Source organism: Sturnus vulgaris, chromosome Z (assembly GCF_052056855.1).
Source record: "Sturnus vulgaris isolate bStuVul1 chromosome Z, bStuVul1.hap1, whole genome shotgun sequence".
Lineage (NCBI taxonomy): Eukaryota > Metazoa > Chordata > Aves > Passeriformes > Sturnidae > Sturnus > Sturnus vulgaris.
This window is the reverse complement of record NC_142283.1, coordinates 1,103,736-1,127,143: the sequence shown is the minus strand read 5'-3', so window position 1 is coordinate 1,127,143 and position 23,408 is coordinate 1,103,736. Positions and strand designations below refer to the sequence as shown.

The 23,408-nt window shown below is 39.9% G+C and overlaps 1 protein-coding gene across 1 annotated transcript in view; it reads right to left on the bottom strand.

The window, feature by feature from the left end:
- The window catches only part of ATG10 (autophagy related 10), a 60,206-nt gene extending 37,651 nt beyond the window's left edge, over positions 1-22,555 (bottom strand). Inside the window, exons 1-3 of the mRNA XM_088157330.1 lie at positions 22,450-22,555; positions 20,287-20,412; positions 15,979-16,098 (exon numbers count right to left, since the gene is read on the bottom strand). Coding sequence (XP_088013456.1) covers positions 15,979-16,098; positions 20,287-20,400 — 234 coding nt within the window. The 5' untranslated portion in view covers positions 20,401-20,412; positions 22,450-22,555. The remainder of the gene's footprint in view (positions 1-15,978; positions 16,099-20,286; positions 20,413-22,449) is intronic.
- Positions 22,556-23,408: the final 853 nt, after the last annotated feature.

The window sequence follows — 23,408 nt, the reverse complement described above, 5'->3', positions numbered from 1 at the left end:
GGCTAAGGGACCTCCTGGTGATGAAGTTCAGGTATAAACATCATAGAATGCCTTTTTCTAGATTTATATAGTTTTATCTGCAGATTAACTCACTTCAGGATACTATTGCTCCTTTTGGAAACTATTTTAGCATCTCACTTCTCTGGTTCTAGTGCATGTTTATCCAAGGTCAATTTGTAGCTGTAAATTCTCATGCCAACATGATAGTTTAGTTTAAGGAGCTTTTTTTCATTCCTTGTAATTCCAATCCTTTTTTACCCAGTATATTAACAGAGATAAATCATATTTCCTTTCAGGCTTTCTCTTCTTAACACTAAACGAGGGTTTTTCTGCTCTTTTCTCCCAGTCTGATTTTTCCAACCAACATAAAAAAATCTATTCAATTTTAATTTTCTTTGTTTTTTTTGTTTCAGTGGGAGTAGCTGTAATTAAACACACAACATGACAGACAAGTCCTCAACATCCTTGTTTAATACCAATTCCATCAGAGAGCAACAGCCAGACGGAACCTAAACCTGTCTTTATTTCATTCATGCCCATGAGCAGCTCACAGTAATCCTATGATCAACTAAAACATCAATTTATTTCTCCTCCTCAGTCATTTCCAACTAATGAGCCACAAGCTTTTGAAGCAGCATTACCTTACCTGTGCTCCCCAAGTGCATGACCTTATACTTTGCACCACTGAATTTCCTCCTGGCTCTGCTGTGCCACACTCCTCGAGCTCCTCTGGGTCTCTCCAAAGGAATTTTTTACCTTCTGCTGTGTTGACAATGCCTCCAGATATTCTGCCAGCAGCAAACTTCTTTAACCCTCTCTGACTCGCTGTCCTGCAATTACAACTTAAAATATCAGATTTGTCTGAGGGGGAATTTTTGTGGTCTTACCACACGGCTTTGCTTTCCTGTGGGCTATTGATAAAAAGTTTTACTAAACTCAACATGGATTAGGAGTGCCGAATTGTCTTTGTCCAGTCACTCAGCTGTTTTGCCAGATCACAGATAATGGTTCAATACATCCACTACCTTCTATAACATCATCTTGCATTCCATCCTATTTCCATATTCAACTTTTACTTAAATCTTCTTTAAGAATTTCTTCGAAAAATTTTAATATCACCGATGCCAGACTAATAAATATATAGCTTTTTGCCTTTTGAAATAGAAAAAAAAATAAACCCAACAGATTTCTGACACCTGACAGAAACTCTAGGCTAGAAGTTATCTCTTTCTTCTTCATGATCTCCTCCCAAAAATTGTTTCCCCCTTGATTGAAGCATTTACTATCTACAGTAGTTACTCATCAGACCCATCCTCACCAGCCATACTGCCTTGTTTGAAATAATCTTTACTGGAAAAAGGAATTTATTTTCATTTACCTAGTGAACAGAATAAAATATAATTTTATCTGCAATCTTCTCCCTGAGCTTGTTTCTCTTTCTTTAATATTGCTATATGCAGGGTTAAATAACCATCTGGTACTTGTCTCAGCATCTTTTCACAACTATTTTCGACATATAAAGCAGGTTCTCTTTCTGAAAACTCTTAAATCTAAAAAGACTAAGCTATACTTTTCTGGCATTCCTAAATGTTGGGGGTTTTTTTCCCTAATGATCTTGGTACAATGGCTGCTTCTCAGACTATCCTACACATTTGATTAAAGGAAGATGAAGCATGATTCAGTCAAAACCATTAAACCTCTTCCCGAAATTAAAATTTGCCCTTTGGAAATTAAGAAGCATAAACACTCAAGTTGTCCATCTATTTATTTTAAACAGAATCAATTAATGATATAACCTTTCGAGCCTGTTTTCTCAGGCCAGCTGTTCTGTAGCTCTTACCACTACATGCTGAAACCAAGCCTGAAGGAGCTTCAGGTTTTGCTCATTAAGAAACACAACTGCTGAGAGAAATCCATCAGCTGTTAAATACCAAAAACTCATACCATTTTCAGAAATAATAATCAGAACAGTAATTAAATTTAATAATGCCATAGTTCTCAACAAGCCACTTGCAATAGACTAGTGGGGAAAAATAATTCTACAAATCTGACTTCAAATCCAATTAGTTACATACTCAAAACTTGTTTCAACTGTTCTTTTAAACTAAAAAGTTGTAGATCCTCTCAAACTGACTAATAGTCCCCCACTAAGTATGTTCTTTAACCTCTTTTTTGAGAGAAGTGTTGAAAAAGCTTTCCCTATTTTTCTTAAATTACTTAAGAACAAATATTTTTACTTTAGAACCAACTGAATACATCTTTATCTACTCTACAGAGAAATTTTTTAATATCTAGGGATTTTTGTACTGGCGGGGGGAAATTTAAGTAAAAGACAATTCAAAAAACAGACGGGGAAAAAGAAGAAAAAAGAAAAAGCATGGAAAACCCATCCTTCTGCTCTCCTGCTGCTGAAAGTCAAACTATTTGCAATTTCACTTCTGGCACTAGGAAGCTACCAAAAAAAAAAAAAAAAGAAAAGAAAAGAAAAAGGCTGTAAAGTACTAGAATGGGCTCATCCTCTTCCTTACCAAAGTATTGCATCAGCTCACTTCCCTCCTACTCTTCACACTTCTTTCTATTCATCCATTCACTCCCTCCCTCTATGACTACAAATTATTAATAAGTTCAGCTCAAAGTGTCAAGTGTTCAGTTCTTAATAATTACTATTTTAAAAACTTTGAAGCACTTGATTCTGATTTGATTTGCTTAAGCACTTTGTTGTATTACTCATGCGTGGCCATTAAATGTTCTTTAATCACTAAAGAAAACTGATTATGCTTTTTAATTACATATTATTTACATCTTTGAGGAGGGCTGTCCTTCATGAAGGGCTCCACACATGTAAGGGAAAGCTCATCACAGCAAGATTCCCAGACCTGACTGAAAAAAGAGGTGATGGAACACCTGCTACAGCTGTTTACACATGGTAACAAGGTCTGGGATCCACGGCTGCCTTTGAAAAACAACAGGTGAAAGGCAATTCTCAGAAACAGTTTAAAATACCAATGGACAAAATCTGAAAGTGCCAGCTAATGGAAATAATGTGAGAACACTTTCCAGAAAACTAAGAACATGCATTGCATTTGAAGGTAATGAAATACATTAACTGACAAATATCACCAATCACCCCACTCATGTTATTTTTTTATTTCTTCTTTTTTACCAAGATCTCTGTCACACTATTATCTCAGCAGTTTTCAGAAAGACTTTTTAAAAAAGGACATTGAAGTCTAGTTATTTTTAGAGGTATTTCTAGAGATGGGTTTCAAATAAAATTCTATAATGAGACCCTACTGTGGCAGCTCTTTCCATGCAGAGACAAAGAAAAGCAGTAGAGTTGGTAGGTGAGGTAAAAAGCCTGGTGCAGGAAATAAAGTCCAATACCACCAATCTGGTTAACAGTGGAGAAAAAAGTACCTGGCCAAGGAATTCTCACTGTTCATATGCATTCAAATCTGCCATTCACAGGGACAAATGTTGTGTCAGCCACAGTTTAAGCTGGGCTTCCCCAAACAAGGCAAAGTTTTAATATCCATGTACTTTGCATGCTGTGCCAAGAATACAAGGGTATCTTTACTCACATTCCATCAAATGTACCCTCTGTCTTCTCAAAGCACAGGCACTTGAGGAAAGAGAGGAGGGGAAAAAATCAATAGCAAAAAGCAGTCTCTTTTTTTATGCAAGCATAGTTCTTTAATCAGCTCATATTTATTTTTTTGTATTGCCTCAAATTCAGATGACAAAACATTTTGAAATTGGTTATCAGGTTGCTTGTTAAATACTGTAAACCCAGAATTACCTGGAATTACCTTTAAATGTTTAGTCTGGCTGGTTTTTCTATCCTTCAGATCTGCACCAAGTTGGCCCCAAGGAAGGAGAAGGCTCTTGCCCCAGCTGGGACATTTAAAAAAGGCCTTTGTCGTGTGGATTCTCTGGCACAGAGTGAGTTACCTCAGGCAGAGAACTTTCACGGCCTGTCCTCCACTCAGCCACTTGCAGGAGCTTAATTATCTTTAAAAAACCTTCACTTTGCTCAAATGTAGTTAGCATCACTCCACAGAAAGAAGGATTTCTGAGAAGGGGCAAGGGCAGAGTCTGAAGCACACATCACAGAAAAACAGATCAAAACAGGTTTTCTAACACAATCCAAAGGAAAGTGTTACACCTTGCTAACCATGGTGTAGCAGACCTTTTGCAGTCTCATCTTTCCAATGTTTAACATTTTTCCCGGAATTAAAATTTGTGCAGTTATAGTTTACACAAAAGCTACATCTAATGTTAAAATAGCAAATGTGTTTCTATCCCTCTAAAATATAGGACAAAACCCGGGGAATATAGAACTTAAGCATCTAACAATGGGCAGCAATTAGAAATATTTTAAAAATTAGAAACCTGTGAGACAGTCTGCCATTTATATTTAAGTGGACAGTAGCAATAATAGCAGTAAAAATATTTTTTTCTGAGTGCTAACCATTTCTAGCTTATACCAGAGTATGAGATCAAAATTTTGATTCAATAACTTCTTTAATTTTTAACTACACCTCAGCATCTTAAACACTGGACTAATTAAACATACGTTAAATATGTATTAGAACACATGCTGTGACTCTGCTGAAAGACAAGAATCCTGCAAAGGAGATGTTTAAATATATTCCATGCATCCTACTTGGTTTCAGGATTTCATATAGGAAGCTTTTTCTTGCTCTTGTGTTCTTTCCTGCAAACCTGTGCAACTACTCAAGACACTTAACTTTGCCTTATCTTCTAAATTTTGGACAACACTTTCAAAATCAGAGATTTTCATTCGGATTGGAATTGCTGTCTTTAAGGGCCCATGTGGCCTGATTTTCCCAAGCAAAGGACCCACTGCTGCCAAGGCCCAGGTCAGCTCAGACACCTGCCTCAGCTTCCACACTGCTGGAATCGTATGGCCCAGATAACAACATTTAATTCTTCTGACATACCTCCCTTTCAAAAGGTTCAGGATTCCCTACCAACATCCCAAAAGTATGGACTGCCATGGGTATACAGGAGGGAAAACAGAAGCTTCACAAGCACTAACTGAAGGACTAACGAAGCTGGAAGATGGAATTCCGTTTGCTTAAGCTAGACACTTAATTCAGAATCATTAAATCATATTCAGGCTAAAGTTCCAAGTTAGTTGGTGAAGAAATAACTGGTTTTGAAGGTCACCATGACCATCTACCCACTTCTTCACTGCTGCTGCCTGAACTCAAGCAGATAAGATCTTTATTTAGACATTCTCAAAAGCACAAAAAAACTGGCAAACAACCTCAAGAGTACACTGTGGTGACAAACAGAATCCTAAGTGATCTCCAGAGCATTTCCAAAGGAGTTGAGTCAAAAACAGGCACAACCACTGGCTCCCACACACCTAAAAGCCCTGAGACCCTCAAGAGCAGACCTGGTGGCTGGGATTTCAGACACTGCACCTGCAGCACGTGGAAATACAGCAGTGCCAGATCCCACACACAGCTACCACGGTTACATCAGGACAGGCAGAACCAAAATCCTCCCAAAAAAAAGAAAAAAAAAGCTGGAAAAGAGAAAGGGACATTGTACAGCACCTGAAAATTTACATATTCTGAGATGAAGGTTTCCAAGGTCTTCTCAGTGCACCCCAATACTGGCTCACAATTTCTGAAATCAACACAAGATTTACATAAATGCACCTCATTATGTAACATTCAACCAAAATGGGGCAGAATGCTAGGAATTCCTGTAGTACTTTCAGGAAAACTATTAGTAAGTTGATCTACCTGCTTAATACTGCAGGGCTGAAGAAACTAATTTAAATTATGGGATAGGATCATATATGACAGGTGATGGCTAACCGGTCTTGCTATGAACACACCAGCAAAGACTATTGCTGTAGGAACATAGTGACTTCAGATGTTCAGGGATGACCAAAAGTTGGATATTTTTAAGTGGTTTGTGCTCAGAAATTATATATGAACTCCTTTATCTCGTGGTCTGGCAATAAGAAATGTGTCTTCACTTGCTTTAGTTCCTTAAACCATTCCTCCCTCTCAGAGTGACACCTTCCACTCAGTTGCTATCTCACCCTCCTGAAAATTAACCAGTCCAGATGCAACAAAGAAAATAACCACCAAGATCCTAAGAAAAGAAGGAAAAGCAAGGCTGTAACGTTAGCTAACACCAGCCAGGAAATTTAAAAGCGGAAATTGAAATTTCAGCCTGAGATAGACGTTTTGGCACGGACATTGCATGATTTTCCTTGGAGTATTGTCAGTCAAGATCCTCGCTCCTGGGACTACACCTTCACAGCACATTCCAAATATACACAACATGCGGGGAGGCTTTGAGAGTTGATGGTATTTGCATTTGGACTGACATCTCCTTGTAATATGTTTGACACTGAGCACTTCTGCAACAAAGAACCGAGCCGCTTTCAACCCGAGTCTTTTCCAAAGAATAACGGGCAACTAACACAAGAATGAATAAGTGAACAGTTTGCTACAGCAGTGAATGCCTCCGAAAACAGCAAGTTTGCAGGCACCAGATGGAAGAGAACATTATTGCAATTCCTGCATCCCATCGTGTAGCAGCCAACAGAGCCGTTAACGCTTTCGGGTGATTTCTAAGCTTTTTTTATGTGCTTTCCTTTGAAGGTGGGGTTTGGGGTTTTTTTGTGCCCTGTCAGTGTGTGAGCTAGGTTCAGCTGTCTGGGAAAGGAATTTTATTGGCAAGCTATCAAATAGGGAAAAACACAAAATACAGATGGAAACATTAATGATCATATTACAAAAATTGCTAGTTGGACACAAAGCTTATGTTATAAAGTATGACCTAAAGCATGAGTCTTTTGTCTCTCGGCTTTCTCTCTCTCTTACTGGACACGTCTGCCTTTCCACAACTTCATTGATCACTTATCCCAGAAAACGTCTATCTCATGATCACAGTGAGTTCTTAAACTTTGTTGTTTTCCTCTTCAAACAGCAAAGTTAAATCTTATTTAGTGTACGACATTATATCTTCCTCAGAATTCAGAACAAAATGGTGGTAAGAGATGTTTGAGTCAACTCAAATAACTCATTTTCATTGCTACCACCACAGATCATCATGAGAAAGCCACCCATTAAGGAAAATACTCCCAGTTACATTCACTTATGCCAAGTGTATTTTCCATTCCCAAGCATTAATGTCCCTTGTAGTCAGTATCTTGCACTCAGTAGAAGTGAGTGTCTCATTTAAAAAGTCAGTGAGCATGTCCAAGTGCTGCCTGAACTAGTCCCTGGCAATCCAGGGCAGAGAGATTACACAACATTAACAAACCTAATTCAAGTGAAAAAAAAAAACCCACTCTGTAGTGAAGATCTATTCTCTTGCTCATTCAGGAAAACACCTGTCTCATATAAGTTAACAGAAACCAAATTAATTTCTGCCATATACTAGAACAGAAATTTTGAAATTGGGGAGTTCATAATCACATTAGTACCAAATCCAAACCCTCTGCATTGGCAGCATCATATTGAGTACCAGTGCAGTACAAAAAAAGTCTTATGTTATATATACACTTTATATATAGGCATGTTTCTAAAGTGTATATATATTAAGTCTTGACTCCTACAAGGTAAAAAGGCAGGTCTCCTCTCTGTGTGTTGATCTACATGGGGAAAAGTAAGATATTTTTATGACTCATGAAAAATAATTTGTAACTCTAGAACACATTTTCCAGCACCACAAGTTCCTAAGTTTCAGTGAACTTCAATGCTCTTTAGTTATATCTAGAAAGAACCTGACCTCAAAATCACACACTGATTACACAATATAAGTCTATAATGTTCTCGAGAAACCCCACGTTCTGACCTCAAGAAAAAAGCTAAATTGCTTTACTTACAATATTAACACAAACCCAGCAGTGGCTGCTTCTTAATTAATAAGGCTAACAAAAATATTTATGCTAAAGAAAACCTTATCGTGCAGGGGGGAAAATTAAATATGAGACTGCATCTTTCTCCAGAACAGAAATTCACAACCACTTAAAGCATTTTTTTCTTGAATCTTGAGAGTTCAGAGACAATGAGAGTGAGATGGTGTTGGGAAGGAAACAAAACTCACAGTTGGACCTCACAGCTGAAAGGACAATAACCATGAATTTTCCACAAAGCAGCAACATATGGAAGTTTGGCCATTTAGCCTGGTTCTCAGGCAGCCACTCTGAGGCCCTAAATCTGCAATATTCACTCTGAGCCAGCACGACCTGTGTGCTGCAGGCAAGCAATCCAAATACACTGAAAGATAATCATATGACACTGCTAAAAACACAGGCACTTGGCCAAAATAAAAGCATTGTTCCAATACAGATGAGCATCATCATCCCCAGAAAATTAGAGCATAACATTGAACCAGTACAATTTAATTTAAGAGAAACAAAAGCAGGCATATATGCAAGGCTGGAAACATGAAGTGTTTTGAGGTTCACCATTAAAAGTAAAATGCTAACAATTGACCAGATTGTGATTTTGTTCCTATTGTGGTAAAACAGTATTGACAAACACTACAGTGTCATGTCCCTCATTAGTGAATTAATGTCGTTAAGTATTTGAAAATGTGTATTTATCTACAAAATTTATCTACACCTGGCAGGGTCAGATTGTTACAAACACTCTGGAGATTTGCTTTCAGGAACGCAGGAATGTTAACATTAATCTTTCTGTGATATTTAACATCACATCTCAAGGCATGTGCCTGGAGAAAAATCCAGTGTGTGTATCTCAGTGATTAAACAGCTCTGAACAACTACGACCAATGTGAATTGTGTTCTACTGCAGCCTAAAGTATGTCTTGATATCAAAATGCTTAAGAGTTGGGGAATTTAGATCCCCCCAAACTCTTCATTCCCATTATCCCTAGGCACACAGCACTGCTTAGGAAATGTCATGGTGGTACTGTGTTACAACACGCATTAGTTTCAATATATTAAATTAAAGGAAGCCAAAGTGTGGCCAAACGTGCCAACATAAGCACTGCTTATATTGCCATCAGTTCAGTACCTCCTCCACTCATGGCAGCTCACTTTGAACATTTTTTTGGAGGAGAAAAAAAAAAGAGGGGGGAGAGAGAGACAGGGGGTGAACAATACAACAAAGGAAAAATGTCTTTTTTCAAAACTGTCTCTCCTATTAAGAACACAGCAGTAATATTTTTTAAATTGGAAACAGAAAAACTGATTTTAATTTCTCACAAGCCTTTCCATTGATAAAACTGCAGAAGCTTGATGTTTTGCCCAGCTATCAAGGCATGCCAAGCATCAAAACATTTGATGGAAGAGTCACCAAGACATGTAAAAAATCTTATTAACCCAGCAAGCTGAGAGGGGGAGCACACAGTCCACACAGGTGAGTGACTCTGTGACCTACATATCTCTGATACTGCCGCTGTATATGCAATTACACACAGTTCTAAGGTAAATTAATACAATTTACTATGTGAAGACAACCACAGTTCAAGTCTGCTCTGGCACAATTTTCAAAAACTATTTTTTACAGCCTCATAATAATGACTTACTGTACAAAGAAACCCCACCAGAATTTACATTTATGACATTAAAGCAGACTAGAATTATTTAATTGAATTTTAACTTGAAGAATTAAAAGAGTGTAAGTACTTTACCCTGACTTTGATCTTGTCTAGATGCTCTGAAAGCACTGTACAGATTTTTCAAAACACCTTTACAGACATCATGAGAAAATGCACTAAATGGAAACAAAACAACAACCAGAACCCATTTTTAGTATCTAAAACAGGGCAAAAGGGTGAGCTTACAAAGAGCTTCGTCACTGGCATTACTACTCTCCCAAAGTTCAGTTTCTGGGAAAATCACCTTCACTTCCCACAGCCTCAGTGTGTGCTCCACAGGAAATGAAGGTTTATTTACTGCAGAAGAAAGGCATTCTGCTGGAATGACATCATGCCTTCAACCAGGGTAACTCCAACTAAACTGTCACATTCAGTTACCAAACCTGAATTAGAGCATCTTTTCCTGTGTCTGATGTAGCATTTATTTGCTAATATTAAGTGACAGCTCTGAATTCCAAGATGGCAGATAAAAAGCTGAAATCACTCCATGCTAACATCTAAATAGAAAATGAGTCACTTTTGGAGGTCATACAAAGTGCTCCTTCAGCTCTCCCAAAAGCATCATAATTAGTTTATATACTTGCTTTTGATATATTTCCTAAGATTTGTGGAAAGTTATTAGTGGGTAAAACAGAACAGCAAGACAGAGAATTCAGATCAGGGTCCCACCACCCTCAACGACAATCAAGCCAACAGCATGTCACCAAAGCTGTTGGAAACTAAATGTAACTACTGCTAACGAGATTTGCCAGGATTCCAATGTGAAAACGATGCACAACGGTCTGTGTGTGGGAGACAAAACCTCCCCGTGCCTCCTGAACTCTACAGGAGCAGAAGCACTTAAAGAAGACTCAGGCATCCCATCACAGGAGCCCCAAAGCAGGGCTGGGGCTCAGGTGCCTCCTTTCTGAGGCATTCTTCTTTTTCTCAGAGCTCTCCAGCTCGAGGAAGGGGTGTAATGTCTACAAAAAAAAAAGTTCTTTCCAGCCTTGATATTTCTAAACAATGCCTTTATTTTGCCAAGCCTTTCCATGCAGACAACAGTTAATAAAATCCACACTGGAATATTTTCCTGTGGTTTAATAAAGGCTAATTCCAACTTTCGGATTAATAGATTTTTAAGCAAAATCACGAGGATCTTCACTGCGTTTTGCAATACGCTTTAGAACTCTTCAGCATAAGTGGTTTCTTGATTTATTTTTTACAGGTCTCCATTTGGGTTTCATTTCTGTGATGTGGCATTTGAAAAGGGTGCTGGTACACAAGCAACTTCACTACACTTGAGCCCAACACATTTACTACAAACTGATGTTTTAGGTATGCAATACTTGATTTTCTCCCTCTTTACTAAGGTACTTCCATTATCTCCTGCAGTGAATGCTGGATTCTATTAAATGTATTTACATTTTTCTCCTTAAGCACCTTTTGCTGGGTTTTCACTTAACCATCCAACAAATACTGTGGTTATGCAAATGTTTACACTGCGTTCATCTCATTTATTTTTGCACAGAAAAAAATAAAAAGGAGCTGTTCCTAATTGTAAAAATACTGGATTTGTTTGGAGAAAAAAATGATTAATAATTGCTAAAAATGGTAGTTTTCTATTTGCTACAAACCTAAAAGCACAGCTGAACAGCAAAGTATGGAATGACAATGTTTAAGAAAGATGTCAGACTCATTCCCACATCCCCCACCAGGCAGATCCTCACCAACACTCATGAACAGCTGCCAGCAAAGGTGGAGCCCACAGTAAAGCAAGTGCACAACTTCATCAGCGTGTTTGCTGGGGCTCAGTGCTCCTTTTCCAAAGGCAGTATCAGGTATGAACAGACCTTCAGCATTCCCAACCTGCCCACTCCTTTATAAAGTGGCAGTGGCTCCAGCTCCAGGAATGGTTCCGTGCTGACTCACTTCTTCTGCAATACCCAGAGGAGCTGAGACAAACCACACACTGAGAATTATTACTCCAAGTTATTGCTTCCCTTGGGCTATTTGAATAACAAACAAAAAGAATGCATAAAGTGAATCCAGATTTTCCCATTTCACTCGTTTAGAGTGTAAGCTCTTTGAGGCAGGAGAACTACCTTCACTTTGGATCTCGCACAGTATTTTTCACCTTATCAACAATTCATGCAATAATGTATGTAACTGTTCTGTCCTTGCTAGAAAAGAAGGCACAGCCCCATGTTCACTGATAAAGACCCTGACAGATGTCCTGGGAGGACAGATTTGATTTGGATCAAGAAAGAATACATACTGAAGATTGTTGTTGAATTAGCCAGAACGCTTTATGGTGGTTACACAAGATTTATGCTGTCTGTGGAAAAGTACAGATGACACTCAGCTGGCATAAAGTCAGAACAGCTCAGAAAGACAACAACTGATTCAATAAAAATTTAACCAGAACAAAATGGCAACTTAAAAATTTTCAAATGGCGCCCCTGTGTTCCTATCTGTCCCTTGCTTTGCATCTCAGGCTATTTTTACTCTTTTGGAAGAGACTCTAAAAGGTTTATGACTCTTCAGATCATATCCAAGGGACTGAATCCGATCTCATGGGTCAGAAGGGTGTCCTCCACCAGCTTGGCCTTAAGTTTATCATCAGTCACAATGTCATTAGTCACTTCTGTTTACCAATCAGAATGCTGAAATAAACATCTTGGTTAAGCTAAAACCACAAGAAATGGAGGATGGCGTACCAGAAGAACAGTGTGAATCCTATTCTAGGAGGATGGAAAAATGGAAAAATAGGGTCTGCCTCAGACAGGATCCCCAGGCACCTCACTAAGATAATCAGCTTGACAACTGAGACGCTGCCAAGTATAAAAAGACAAATTTCCTTAAACCGTCTTTAAGTTGCTACTTTACAAAGCACGAGCCTCAACTAAGCATGAGCTTCACCATCAAAGTGAAATCTCGGCCCCAGTGAAGTCACCAGCACAAATTCCCAGTGCTTTAAGGAGCCCAGAGCCACCTTTTGTTGTGTGGGGCTCACATGACAACATGCAGGCATCTACAGCCATGCAGCTTAACCTTGATCACCCCTGAGGAAAAACACACACTTTTAGACTTTTAGACTCATCCTCTCTTAGAGGAGACACCTAAAATAGGTCAACTGATTTATACCCAAAAATGCTTTTTTACCTCCTCAGGCTGAAACAAAGATTTAAGTGACAAGCTCTATATTGCAGATATCTAAAATAAGCAGAAAGAAACCCACATAGAATTTTATTCTTGGTTTTCAGATGAAAACACAAGTTGTATAAAAGGAACCAGCACACAATACAGACTGCTCTGTGGAAAAGATCAGAAGACAAAGTTATTCATCACTCCTTCAGCAGGAAGGCTCCTGAAACTTAGTCCCCAGTCAATGACATGGAAAGTTGGAAACATTAACTATCCATGCTAATCAGAGAGGTGAAACAAATCCCAAGTAAATTGGTCAGGTTTCCAGTAGATCTCATAAGAGTAACACATTTTTGATACTGGGATAACTGATAATTGATTTTCTGTTTCAATAAAGTTACTTCAGGCTATTTGTGTATTTTTTTATTATATCATTAGGTTTCAGCATCTCTTCACAGACTAAAAACGAGTAGAACAAGAATAATTTTGCCTCTCTGCAGTTTTAACATCAGGATATATTTATGATTTATTCTACATCACCTCCTCCCTGATGTGTCTTGGGTTCTTGCACAGGAGTTAAAGTTATCCTCACTATGGATAACTTTCCCACAGCTTCACCCAACTTCAAAAATCTGTCTTCTGATGTTCCTCCAAATTTTCACCTTGTCTGCCAAAACTAATGCTCTATTTCTGACCTTTGAACTGGATTTCCAGGATGAGGAGAAGAAAATCTTCTGGCCTCTTACTCCCTGGCATATTCCACAGAACAGGCTTTTTTATTTTTGTCAACACTGATTGTTCCTAACAATGAATGTTGATTACTCAGATTTTAATTTCCGTATTTTTCCTTTCTTACTGTTCCTGGTTAATTATATTGTTACATGCACATGCATTTACCACACCTTGGAGATCAGATTAGACAAATGGAAATATTCCAATAAGATACAAATAACAGAGATACAGTATAGAAAAATCAAGATCATAACAGTAATTCTGGAAATTGTGAAATATGCAACTATTGGACATTTCTTACAAATGAAATTTAATTTCTCATTTAGAGAAAGCTTTAAGCTTTAAGCTCCGAATATAGAAAAATAAAAAGTATTAATTTTCTAAAGAAAAAGAAAAAAAAAAGGTAAATATTGAATGCAAATAGCCAGAAGAAACCTTTACAATTTCCATCAAGATCACAACTTTTGCTTTTCATCAGAATGTATTTCAATAACTTACTCAAACAGATTGCAGTAATTCCATAATACCATGTGATTTATGGGTACAACACATATTAAAACTAAAAAAACCCCCTAAACCTAACACCTATTTAAATAACAGATTGTTATTAGAGTGGAATTTGTCTCTAGCATTCAATATCTGTGAAAAAGAACATGCATCTTACACAGGAACTACTGTGCCTAAGAAAATGTAACCTCTCTACAGCCACCATTTTCATCTTTCTTAGTGTTAAACACACAGCTTTACTCTACATATCCATAGCAAATTTAATTTTCCTATTTGATAGATTAAATAACTTTAACAGTCTGGTTACCCTTCAGCTCAATGAAGAATGTAAATTTGACATCATCTCTATTAGGCGTTGAATATTTTGGAGAAGAAATTAATTCTTTTTCTTATGGTCTTATAACCTCCATAATTTTCTGAGACCTTTCTCTTGCTCTACTGCTCCTACATGACAGGTACAAAGGCTCCATCTCAAAGTGGGTCCTTCCAACCTGCACATTACTACTGTGGTTCAAAACAAAGAAACCTTTCAAGACATCTCATGGACTGCTCACTTCAGTATCTTGATAAATCACAAAGCTTGGCCTGGAATCTTATTTCAGTGTATTATTTACTATAATATTTTGGTGTATGTAACATTTCAGTATGTTAGAGACTCTGAAGTCTTTTCTGTTTAATGACATTTTCTATAACTGACACCTTCTTTCCAGAAGGACTCAATAGCTTTTTACAGATGTTCTTTTAAAATGCACTCTGTAATGAAGACTCGATTCATTATTCAAAAAAAAAAATAAAGGGTCACAATCATCAAAAGCGATTTTCAATATAAATAGTAATCTGTTGTTACAAGTCAGGACTGAAGTATACAAACACTGTTGTTAATGACAATTAAATAACAACCCCTGAAGCACTGATATCCACCTTCTTTTAACAAAATACTAGAATACAATTTAAAGAAAAACTTGAAAAATGCCTCAGCTATTCCTTAAATGACTTGGATATCTATCCCTCTTCAAAATGCAGCTGAAACCTGTGAGTGAGCTCAAAAATCAGCAGAAATTACTGTATCACAGACTAATAGCACAATTGTTTTAAGTGCCATTTCCTTCAGAAACCAGGCCACAAGAATACTCATTTCAGACCAGAAATGTCTTAAATGTACCAGAGGCTCAGTGGGGAAAAGAAACGCAATCAGAGTGCTGATGAAAAAAGGAAAGGAATTGCAGAAAAAGGTAACTGCAAAGCGTACCACCATCCACCTATTCAACAGCTTACAGCACACAGAATACATTGCTTTCAGTCTATTATAATCCAAGATTTATTTTCTTATTTATGGCAACAACATAACAAGAGAGGGAATCCCTGTCATTTATATCCTGATTAGTCAATAATCTGGAGGTCTAATGCAGACTCAAGCAAGCAAATAATCATTCAGATCAGTCCAGCCAGATTTTAATGAACAGTTTTAATTTTCTGGAAGAAAGACATTTGTTCTCCTTCAGGAACATCTCATTTCCAGCCACCAGTTTCAAAAAATTGCTCAGTCTACAATTCAGTTCCACAGTAGAAAAGTAGCCACTGAGTATAAAAGTCTTATTCAATAAATATCACTTCAGATGAGGGTTAACCTCAAAGTTTCCTTTATTCTTTTAACTAACATTTACCTCTAAAATAAATAAATCTTGATGATTAATCTGTTTTCCAAACACACACACAAAAACAGTTTCCTTAATGTTAGTGAATCAAAATGCTAAGAAATATTATGAGAAGAATACCTATATAAAGGATGCTTTTCCATTTCTTTCCCAATTTTCATCACCAATACAGCTGTACGCCTCAATGAGGTATATTAATTAGTTTCCCTATAACTGTAGGACAACTAATTAAAAACCACTGGTAAATTCAGATCTGGAAGGACTTACTAGCATAGCGTTTTTTTAATTTTATTACTTATTTTATAAACATGTAAGTTCAAAAATCCGTACTTACTTCTACATGTGCACATAACACTTGTTCAGTGTTATCATTGTTTTTCTCCTTGAGGTCTGGTGGGATGTGTCTATTTCTTACTTGGAAGTGTGTCTTACTAAGATAACCATCACCAAGGTCCTGCATTCAGAAAGAGAGAAAAGAAATTTTCTGTAACCAAAATGGTAAATGTCTTCACTGTTCTAGAAAATAAACAGAGCATGGTATTTAGGCACAGGCTCCAAGTCTTTTTATAGGCACTGATGACTGCAGTGCTCCTCAGCACCTTCTCACAGATAGTTTACACCAGTCCTTGGTGTTGAAGAAAGTCAAAGACCTGAACAGCAAAAATAAAGTTTAATACAGCTATTAATGGAATAAGACAACTGCACCCTGGGGATCAGGATAAGTGCCAAAGAACAGGAAGGCAGTGCACCAAGGTGACGAAGAGATGAGGAGTTATTAACAATTTTGACCTATTTCAGTGCACTCATGCCAGGATTAACTTCCCAGCTCTTGCGAGGCTGGTTTGGTTTTGCTCTGTTTCCCCCTCTAACTTTACAAAGTTCTGAAAACAAAACAAAACCACTTTGGAATTTATGTATGCAGAGTCACAACTTGTTTCCTTCTCTTGATCACCTCTGAGGTCAAAAGTAAGAGAAAACAGACGAAGCTGTGCCTTCTCCCAGTTCCCATTTTATCATTCTGCCTCCCAGGCCACACGGCCCACAGTTGTTAAGTACCCTTGTACAATCCCAGAGTGGCAGAAGAAAAGTTTAGGAGCTTTCCTGCATTACTGGCCTGTCTACCTGCACATTTTATTTTTCCTAATTAGGAGCAAAAGGAGAGAAAATGTTTAATAACAGATAAATGTTTAATAACACTCTGAAAGGGAGAAGGCATGCACAGGACACAAAGAACAGTAGTTGCGTGTCAAGGATTTATTTCTCAAAGGAAACAAATAAATTGGGGGTTTATTAGCTGTTCCATTACATTTTATTTTAGACAAACAGGGAGCATGTGCACAACATCTGAAGAAAAAGGATTCTATTCAAAACAGTCTCACTACAAAATTCATTAACATAGCATTAAATTACTTGACAAGAGTGCAAATTTAACTGTGATTTAACTCTCTGGTTAATTTGTCATTGCTGACACAGTTTATGCAATTTATTTTGACCTTTAAACCATCACAGGTTTTTATATACTGACACACTCGTTCTCTCTTTCCGTAGACACTGTAGATTATACACACCTCCAAAATCTACTATGAGCTCCTTGTTTACTTTGCTCTGATCAAGTTTCACACACAAAAAAAAGGATAACGCTCTCTGCATGCATTTTTCCCATTGATTTTTAAGCATGAATAACACTGTAGGCAATTATATTGCTCACTTCTCCTCCTGTATGCCTTATTTTCTCAATAAATCTCATTAAGAGCATGAACCCACCAAACTTCCCTGCATGTTCTGGCTGCAGAGCCAAGTGCAGGCTGTGCAGGGAGGAACCCAGTGCACAGAGAATGACAAAAGGAAAACTAAGCCTAAACTGGTGACAGAAAATCCACTTCTTTCACTCTCAACACTCTCTCAAGCGTCTCCTTGTCCCTCCCAAGTGTCTCCTCCTGGAGCTTCCCAAGAGTGCCAGCAGGAGGAAAGATACCTGCACAGGGATTTGTCCCACTAAGAGCAGCAGAGGAAGTGCTGCAGCCACCCACAGAGGTGAAATGCCCCGGGGCACAGCGAGCTGTGCCAGAGCAGGGCTGGACAGAGCCTCTGCCTCCCTGAACCGGTTCTTCCTCCCAACAGAGTGCACTCAAACCTCACAGCCTTCACATTCTGAGAGTGCCACGAAAAAACATGGATGGAAGGATGGATGGAGACCTGGAGGCAGCAGTGTCTCTAGCTGTGTGTGTGTCAGAGCAGGCAGGAAGGAGGAGCATCCCTCCTGCTGCACTCCACAGTGTTTTGTGCTCTGTACACTTCTATACCCCTATAAATCAAAGCTGTAGCCAGAGCCTTGATCCCACTAATGTGCAAAGGGAGTCCCTTCCTACTGCAGCTGTATCACAAGCCAAAAGGAACTAATGCAGCTTTTGGTACGATTACCTGGATTAACCTCACTAAATATGAAACAAACATAAAGCAGAGAGCAAACAGGGCCTTGTTTGCTTCAGTTAAATCTCGATCTCCACAGCAAGATTTAACCATTCATCCCTACAGCAGCACCCAAGTTCAGTTCCACCAGCTCCTGCAGTAGAGGTGCTCTTGGCTTTTTTACAGCTTTCTTCCAGTTGGAAAAAAAAACCCAAACCAAGAAAACACATTATAAAAATAACATCATTTGGAACATTTCACTTACAGCTATAAATACAGGGTTCTGCTTGGGCCATGTGAGCTTATGCACCAAGAGCCAGCTCCGTGAGAACAATGAGTATTTCATCATCTAAATTTAATCTCCACAGAAAACACGGGAACACAGGAACACAGTTCTACCAGCCTGGTTCACTTTGTGTGGTCCCACTGCTATCAATGGGTCTATTCACGTGAGTCAGGAATGGGGAATGGGATCCAAGTGCATTACATCAGCAAAATTAAGAGTGCCCCACACTACCCACAACACATATACTGGTTTAAAAAAAAAAAAAAAAGCAAAAAGACAATGAGACATCTTGTTGAGGAAAAACTTTCTTCCCAGACTCCACACTATACATGGATGGTCTCCATGGCCAGGTTTTTATCACACATTGAAATCACAGAGTCGCCAACTTGGCCCATTAAAAAAAAGAAAACAACCCTCTAAGAATTTTTTTTTTATATGAGAACAAAAATCTATCTCATTCTGCTATTTCCAGCAAAGCTTATTTCACAGAAAGTTCAGACTTTGACCCATGTATTAAATTCCCAGTAGAGGCTCAGAACATCTTTCTTTGTTGAATAAATCCTCACAAATATAGCCTTGGACTGAAATCTAAAGTTTCAAATGGTTTCCTGTAATAAAGGGTGCATTGTAACACTTGGCTAACATTTGCACTCTTTTAAAAACTCCTGAACAGAACAAGTCTAAGTCCAAGGCCCTCCCTCTTACTGAAATTCTGACTGTCTGTGATGAAAGGGTTACAAATATTAATGTACAACTACATATGTAAAAATGATGGCACACACTGGGAAAATCATGACTTTTCTCCAAAAAATCCATGAAAACATGGGAAACCACTAAAGCCATTAAACTCTTAAAAAAAAAAACCTAGAGCAACAAATTTTCTACAATAGAATGGATACACAAAAAAGAGAACATGAAAAGCTACATGCTCGAGAAACCCAGCATCAATATATCTTCAAATACTGTGACAACACATATTTATATACTGTATCAATATATATTTATACACTATAATACATATACTGGCTAATTTCTGTACCTATACACATATTAGTTTGATGTTATCCCGAGCAAAATAACAAAAGTCATATGGAATTCAGTAAATGAAAAAATATGTACAGTAAAAGCATTTTCCTTAAAGAAAACACAATTTGTCAGTGTAATTTCAGAAGACGTGTTTGGTTGATAAACATACAAGTTGGAACAACATATGCTCAGAATTCCCTAAGATATCTGTGGATTCCACAAGTGGAAATATAAAAAACATTTTTAAATCCCACACTAATCTTACACGTGCTATAGGATGAAAATGTATTAATTCACAGATCTCAAGTGTAACTTAAAAAATGTGGAAATCATCATAAAAGAAGTGATCCTAATGGGGTCCTTTGGGACTAGTCTTACCCCTGTGCTATTTAAAATTTTGGTTAATGACCTAGAAACAATATGTAGTTATTATGGTAGAGGTTTGAAATTTATGGAGGAGCAGCAAATAATGAGAATTGATCATTAATACTGGCATATACTTCTGGCTGCTGTATGCAACTGATAGGAATTGTAATGAAAATACAAACCAAGGATCTAGAACCAATGCTGTGTGCTATTTGAACCTAAAGGGTTAAAAGTGAACCTGGGATATAAAACCACAGGCAGCTGCCCAGAGTAGGAGGGATTGAATTTCACTGTGACACCACCACATTCATTGCCTGGTCCTGCCCACAGCTGAAAAAGGGTTTTGAAAGATTGGCCAAGATTCAGAGATCCACAGCCCCATTCACAACGTTGGCCTAAACCCTCAAATCAACCTATGCACTGTGATGGTCTTGGACCAGCTGTGTTAAAAATCTGTTTCCTGCGTTGTTGAAGGATGTTCCAGCTTGTGGTGGTTGTCAGCAGCTCAAAAAGTCCACCAAGAGTCTCTAGAAGTCAACACTCTGCTTGTTTTACCTTGCTAGTTCTCCACTCCCAGCCATCTCCTATCTGCTGCGAGTGTTTAACAAAGTCTTCACAGTACTGCTTGAATCTCTTCTCCTCCAAAAAGAAGTCTTCTTCACCAGCCATGCTACAGGACACCTGCAGAGCAAACTGCAGGTTAGTGCGGGCACATAAAAAGAACACCAAGAAATTTCACTAATTTATAGCAACTGAAGAGTAAAATAACAAAGCATGGGGGGGGGGGGAAAGCTATTGCTTTAAATAAAGCAAAGACTTTTCTTCAGTTCCATCAGGCAATCGTGGATCTGCAGAACAGCTGAGGCTGGAAGAGACCTTTGGTCCATTCCCCCTGCTCACAGCAGTGTCGGCTGCAGCAGGTTTTTTGGGATTATCTCCATTTGGGTTTGGATTATCCCCAAGGATGGACATGCCACAGCCTCTCTAGGGAACCTGTTTCAGTGCTCAATTATCACAGCAAGGAATATTTTTTTCTTCTGTTTTAACTGGAAACATTTACCAATCAGTTTGTTGCCTCTTGTGTTGCCTTGACTGAAGAAAAGTCTGGCTCCATCTTCTTCATTCCCTCCCCTCATGTATTTATGGACATTTAGAAGATCCCACTGACCTTCCTCTTCTCCAGGCTGATTCATCCCAGCTCTCTCAGCCTTGCCTCATACACCAAACACCCTTAATCATCTTTGGGGCTCTCAGCTGGACTGGTTCCAGTACAGTATGTCTTCCCTGTACTGGGCAGCCCTGAGTTGCACTTTTAACATGCATTTCCTTAACAGTGCAGTGCAGTTCTCTGTGGTCCAAACACATGGCTTCAAAACCCTCCTTGACCCTCAAAGGGTTTTCTCACAGGGTTTTGAGGATGAATTTTTTTCTCAGAGAATTTGCTCACACTTTTACATATCCTCCCTCTCCCTCTGTCCATTTTAATGAGGATGTGTCATAAAGAGAGCTAGTTTAATGTGTTTGTAGCAGCACCACAAACAAATCACTGAATCACAGAATGGTTTGGATGGAATGAACCATAAACTCATCTTGTTCCATGGGCAGGGACACTTCCCACTGTCCCAGGCTGCCCCAAGCCCCAGTGTCCAGCCTGGCCTTGGGCACTGCCAGGGATCCAGGGGCAGCCACAGCTGCTCTGGGCACCCTGTGCCAGGGCCTGTCTGCCCTCACAGAGAAGGATTTCTTCCCATTCTCTGCTCTAAACCTACTCTTTCAGTTTAAAGCCATTTCCCTTGCCCTGTCAGTGGCTATCACAATAACCTGTAACTACTAGAACCAGATCACACCTCTCCTTAACAAGAAATACAAGTGACACACCACCTCACGCAATGATCGTTATTTTTCAGCGTCTGACCCTGAGTCACATCATCATCCTGTCTGCCCAACACAAAAATTATTTATTAGCACTTGAAACATATTACTCTCAACAGCAGTTAACCCAAGGCTCCGCTGCTCTGTACCTCTTGGATGCCAGGAAAGGGGAAGAGCAGGAGGCAGACAGGGCAGGTGTATCTGCAATTCTCTAAGTGCACTGACGGCGGGCTGCAAATTGCCTTCATTGAAAAACGTGAGGAGGGCACGGTTCCCTCACAGGGCTGAAGCAGAGCTGTGTGCTTCTGGAAACGGGCAGCTGTGAAGGATCCCAGAACGCCAGGATATTTGTGTTTGAGAGGGAGCTGTGGGGATGCTGTGCTCCATGCCCCTGCCCAGGCAGGCTCCCCTGCAGCAGTGGCACAGGAACGTGTCCAGCTGGGCTGCCATGGCTCCACACAGGGACACTCCAGGCCCTCCCTGGGCAGCTGTTCCAGGGCTCTGCCCCTCCGTGCACACAAGTTCTTCCTCCTGCTGGGCTGCACTGCCTGCCCTTTCTCTGATGGCCATTGCTGCTCCTGCTGCCACTGGCAGCACTGAGCAGAGCCTGGCCCCATCCTCTGGCAGCCCTGGAGATGCTTGGATGGACGGATGGGATCCCCTCTCCCCTTCCCTCCTCCAGACTCTGTGGAGAGCCCCGAGCCCTTCACGGGCCTGGCCGGCTGCTGGAGCGCAGGCGAGTAGCCCCGCACAGCTTTTTCCTTTTCCTCCTCGGTCCTCCCGGCCCTGGTGGACAGGGTCGGGGAGAGCGGGAGGGACCAGCCCCGCCCGCCGCCCCTCACGTACCGTGCGCTCCTCCTCCTTTTCCTTTTCCTCCTCTTTTTCCTCCTTTCCTCCTCCTCCTCCTCCTCCTCCCGCCGCTCCGGGCGCGCTCCCGCCCCGCCCCGCCGCGCATGCGCGGCCCCGCCACTCCGGGAGCGCGACAAGGGGGGGGAGCGGGGCCTGGTGCGCATGCGCGCGGGGCGCGAGGGCGGGAATGGGAGACTGAGGGGATGGGGGGGCGAGGGAATGGAGGGATAAGGGAATGAAGGACTGAAGGGATGAGATCATGAGGGAATGAAAGAGTGAGGAAAGGGGGTGAGGGATGAGGGAGTGAAGTATGAGGGAATGAGAGCGATGATGGGATGAGGGAGTGAAGGAGTGGAGCGATGAGATCATGACGGAATGAAGAAATGAAAGATTGAGGGGATGAAGAAATGAAGGAGTGAGGAAATGAGGGGATGAGTTGGATAAGGGAATGAAGGAATGAGGAAATTGAGAAATGAAGTGAGGAAATGGGATGAGAGGAATGAGGGAATGAAAGAGTGAAGGGATGAGGGAATGAAGGAGTGAGGGGATGAGAGATGAGATCATGAGGGAATTAAGGACTGAGAGGGATGAGGGAATGAAAGATGATGAGATGAAGAAATGAAGGAGTGAAGAAACGGGATGAAAGCAGAAGAGAATGAAGGAGCAAGGGGATGAGAGAATGAGAACTATGAGATGAGGGAATGAAGGAATGAAAGAGTGAGGGGATGAAGAAATGAAGGCGTGAGGAAATGGGATGAGGGCAGGAGAGAATGAAGGAGGGAGGGGATGAGATCATGAAGGAATGAGAGGGTTGAGGGAATGAAAGGAATGATGAGATGAGGGATGACATCATGAGGGGATGAGGGAATGAAGAAATGAAGGAGTGTGGAAATGGGGGCATGAGAGGGATGAGGGCATGTGGGAATGAAGGAGCGAGGAAATGGGGGATGAGGGAA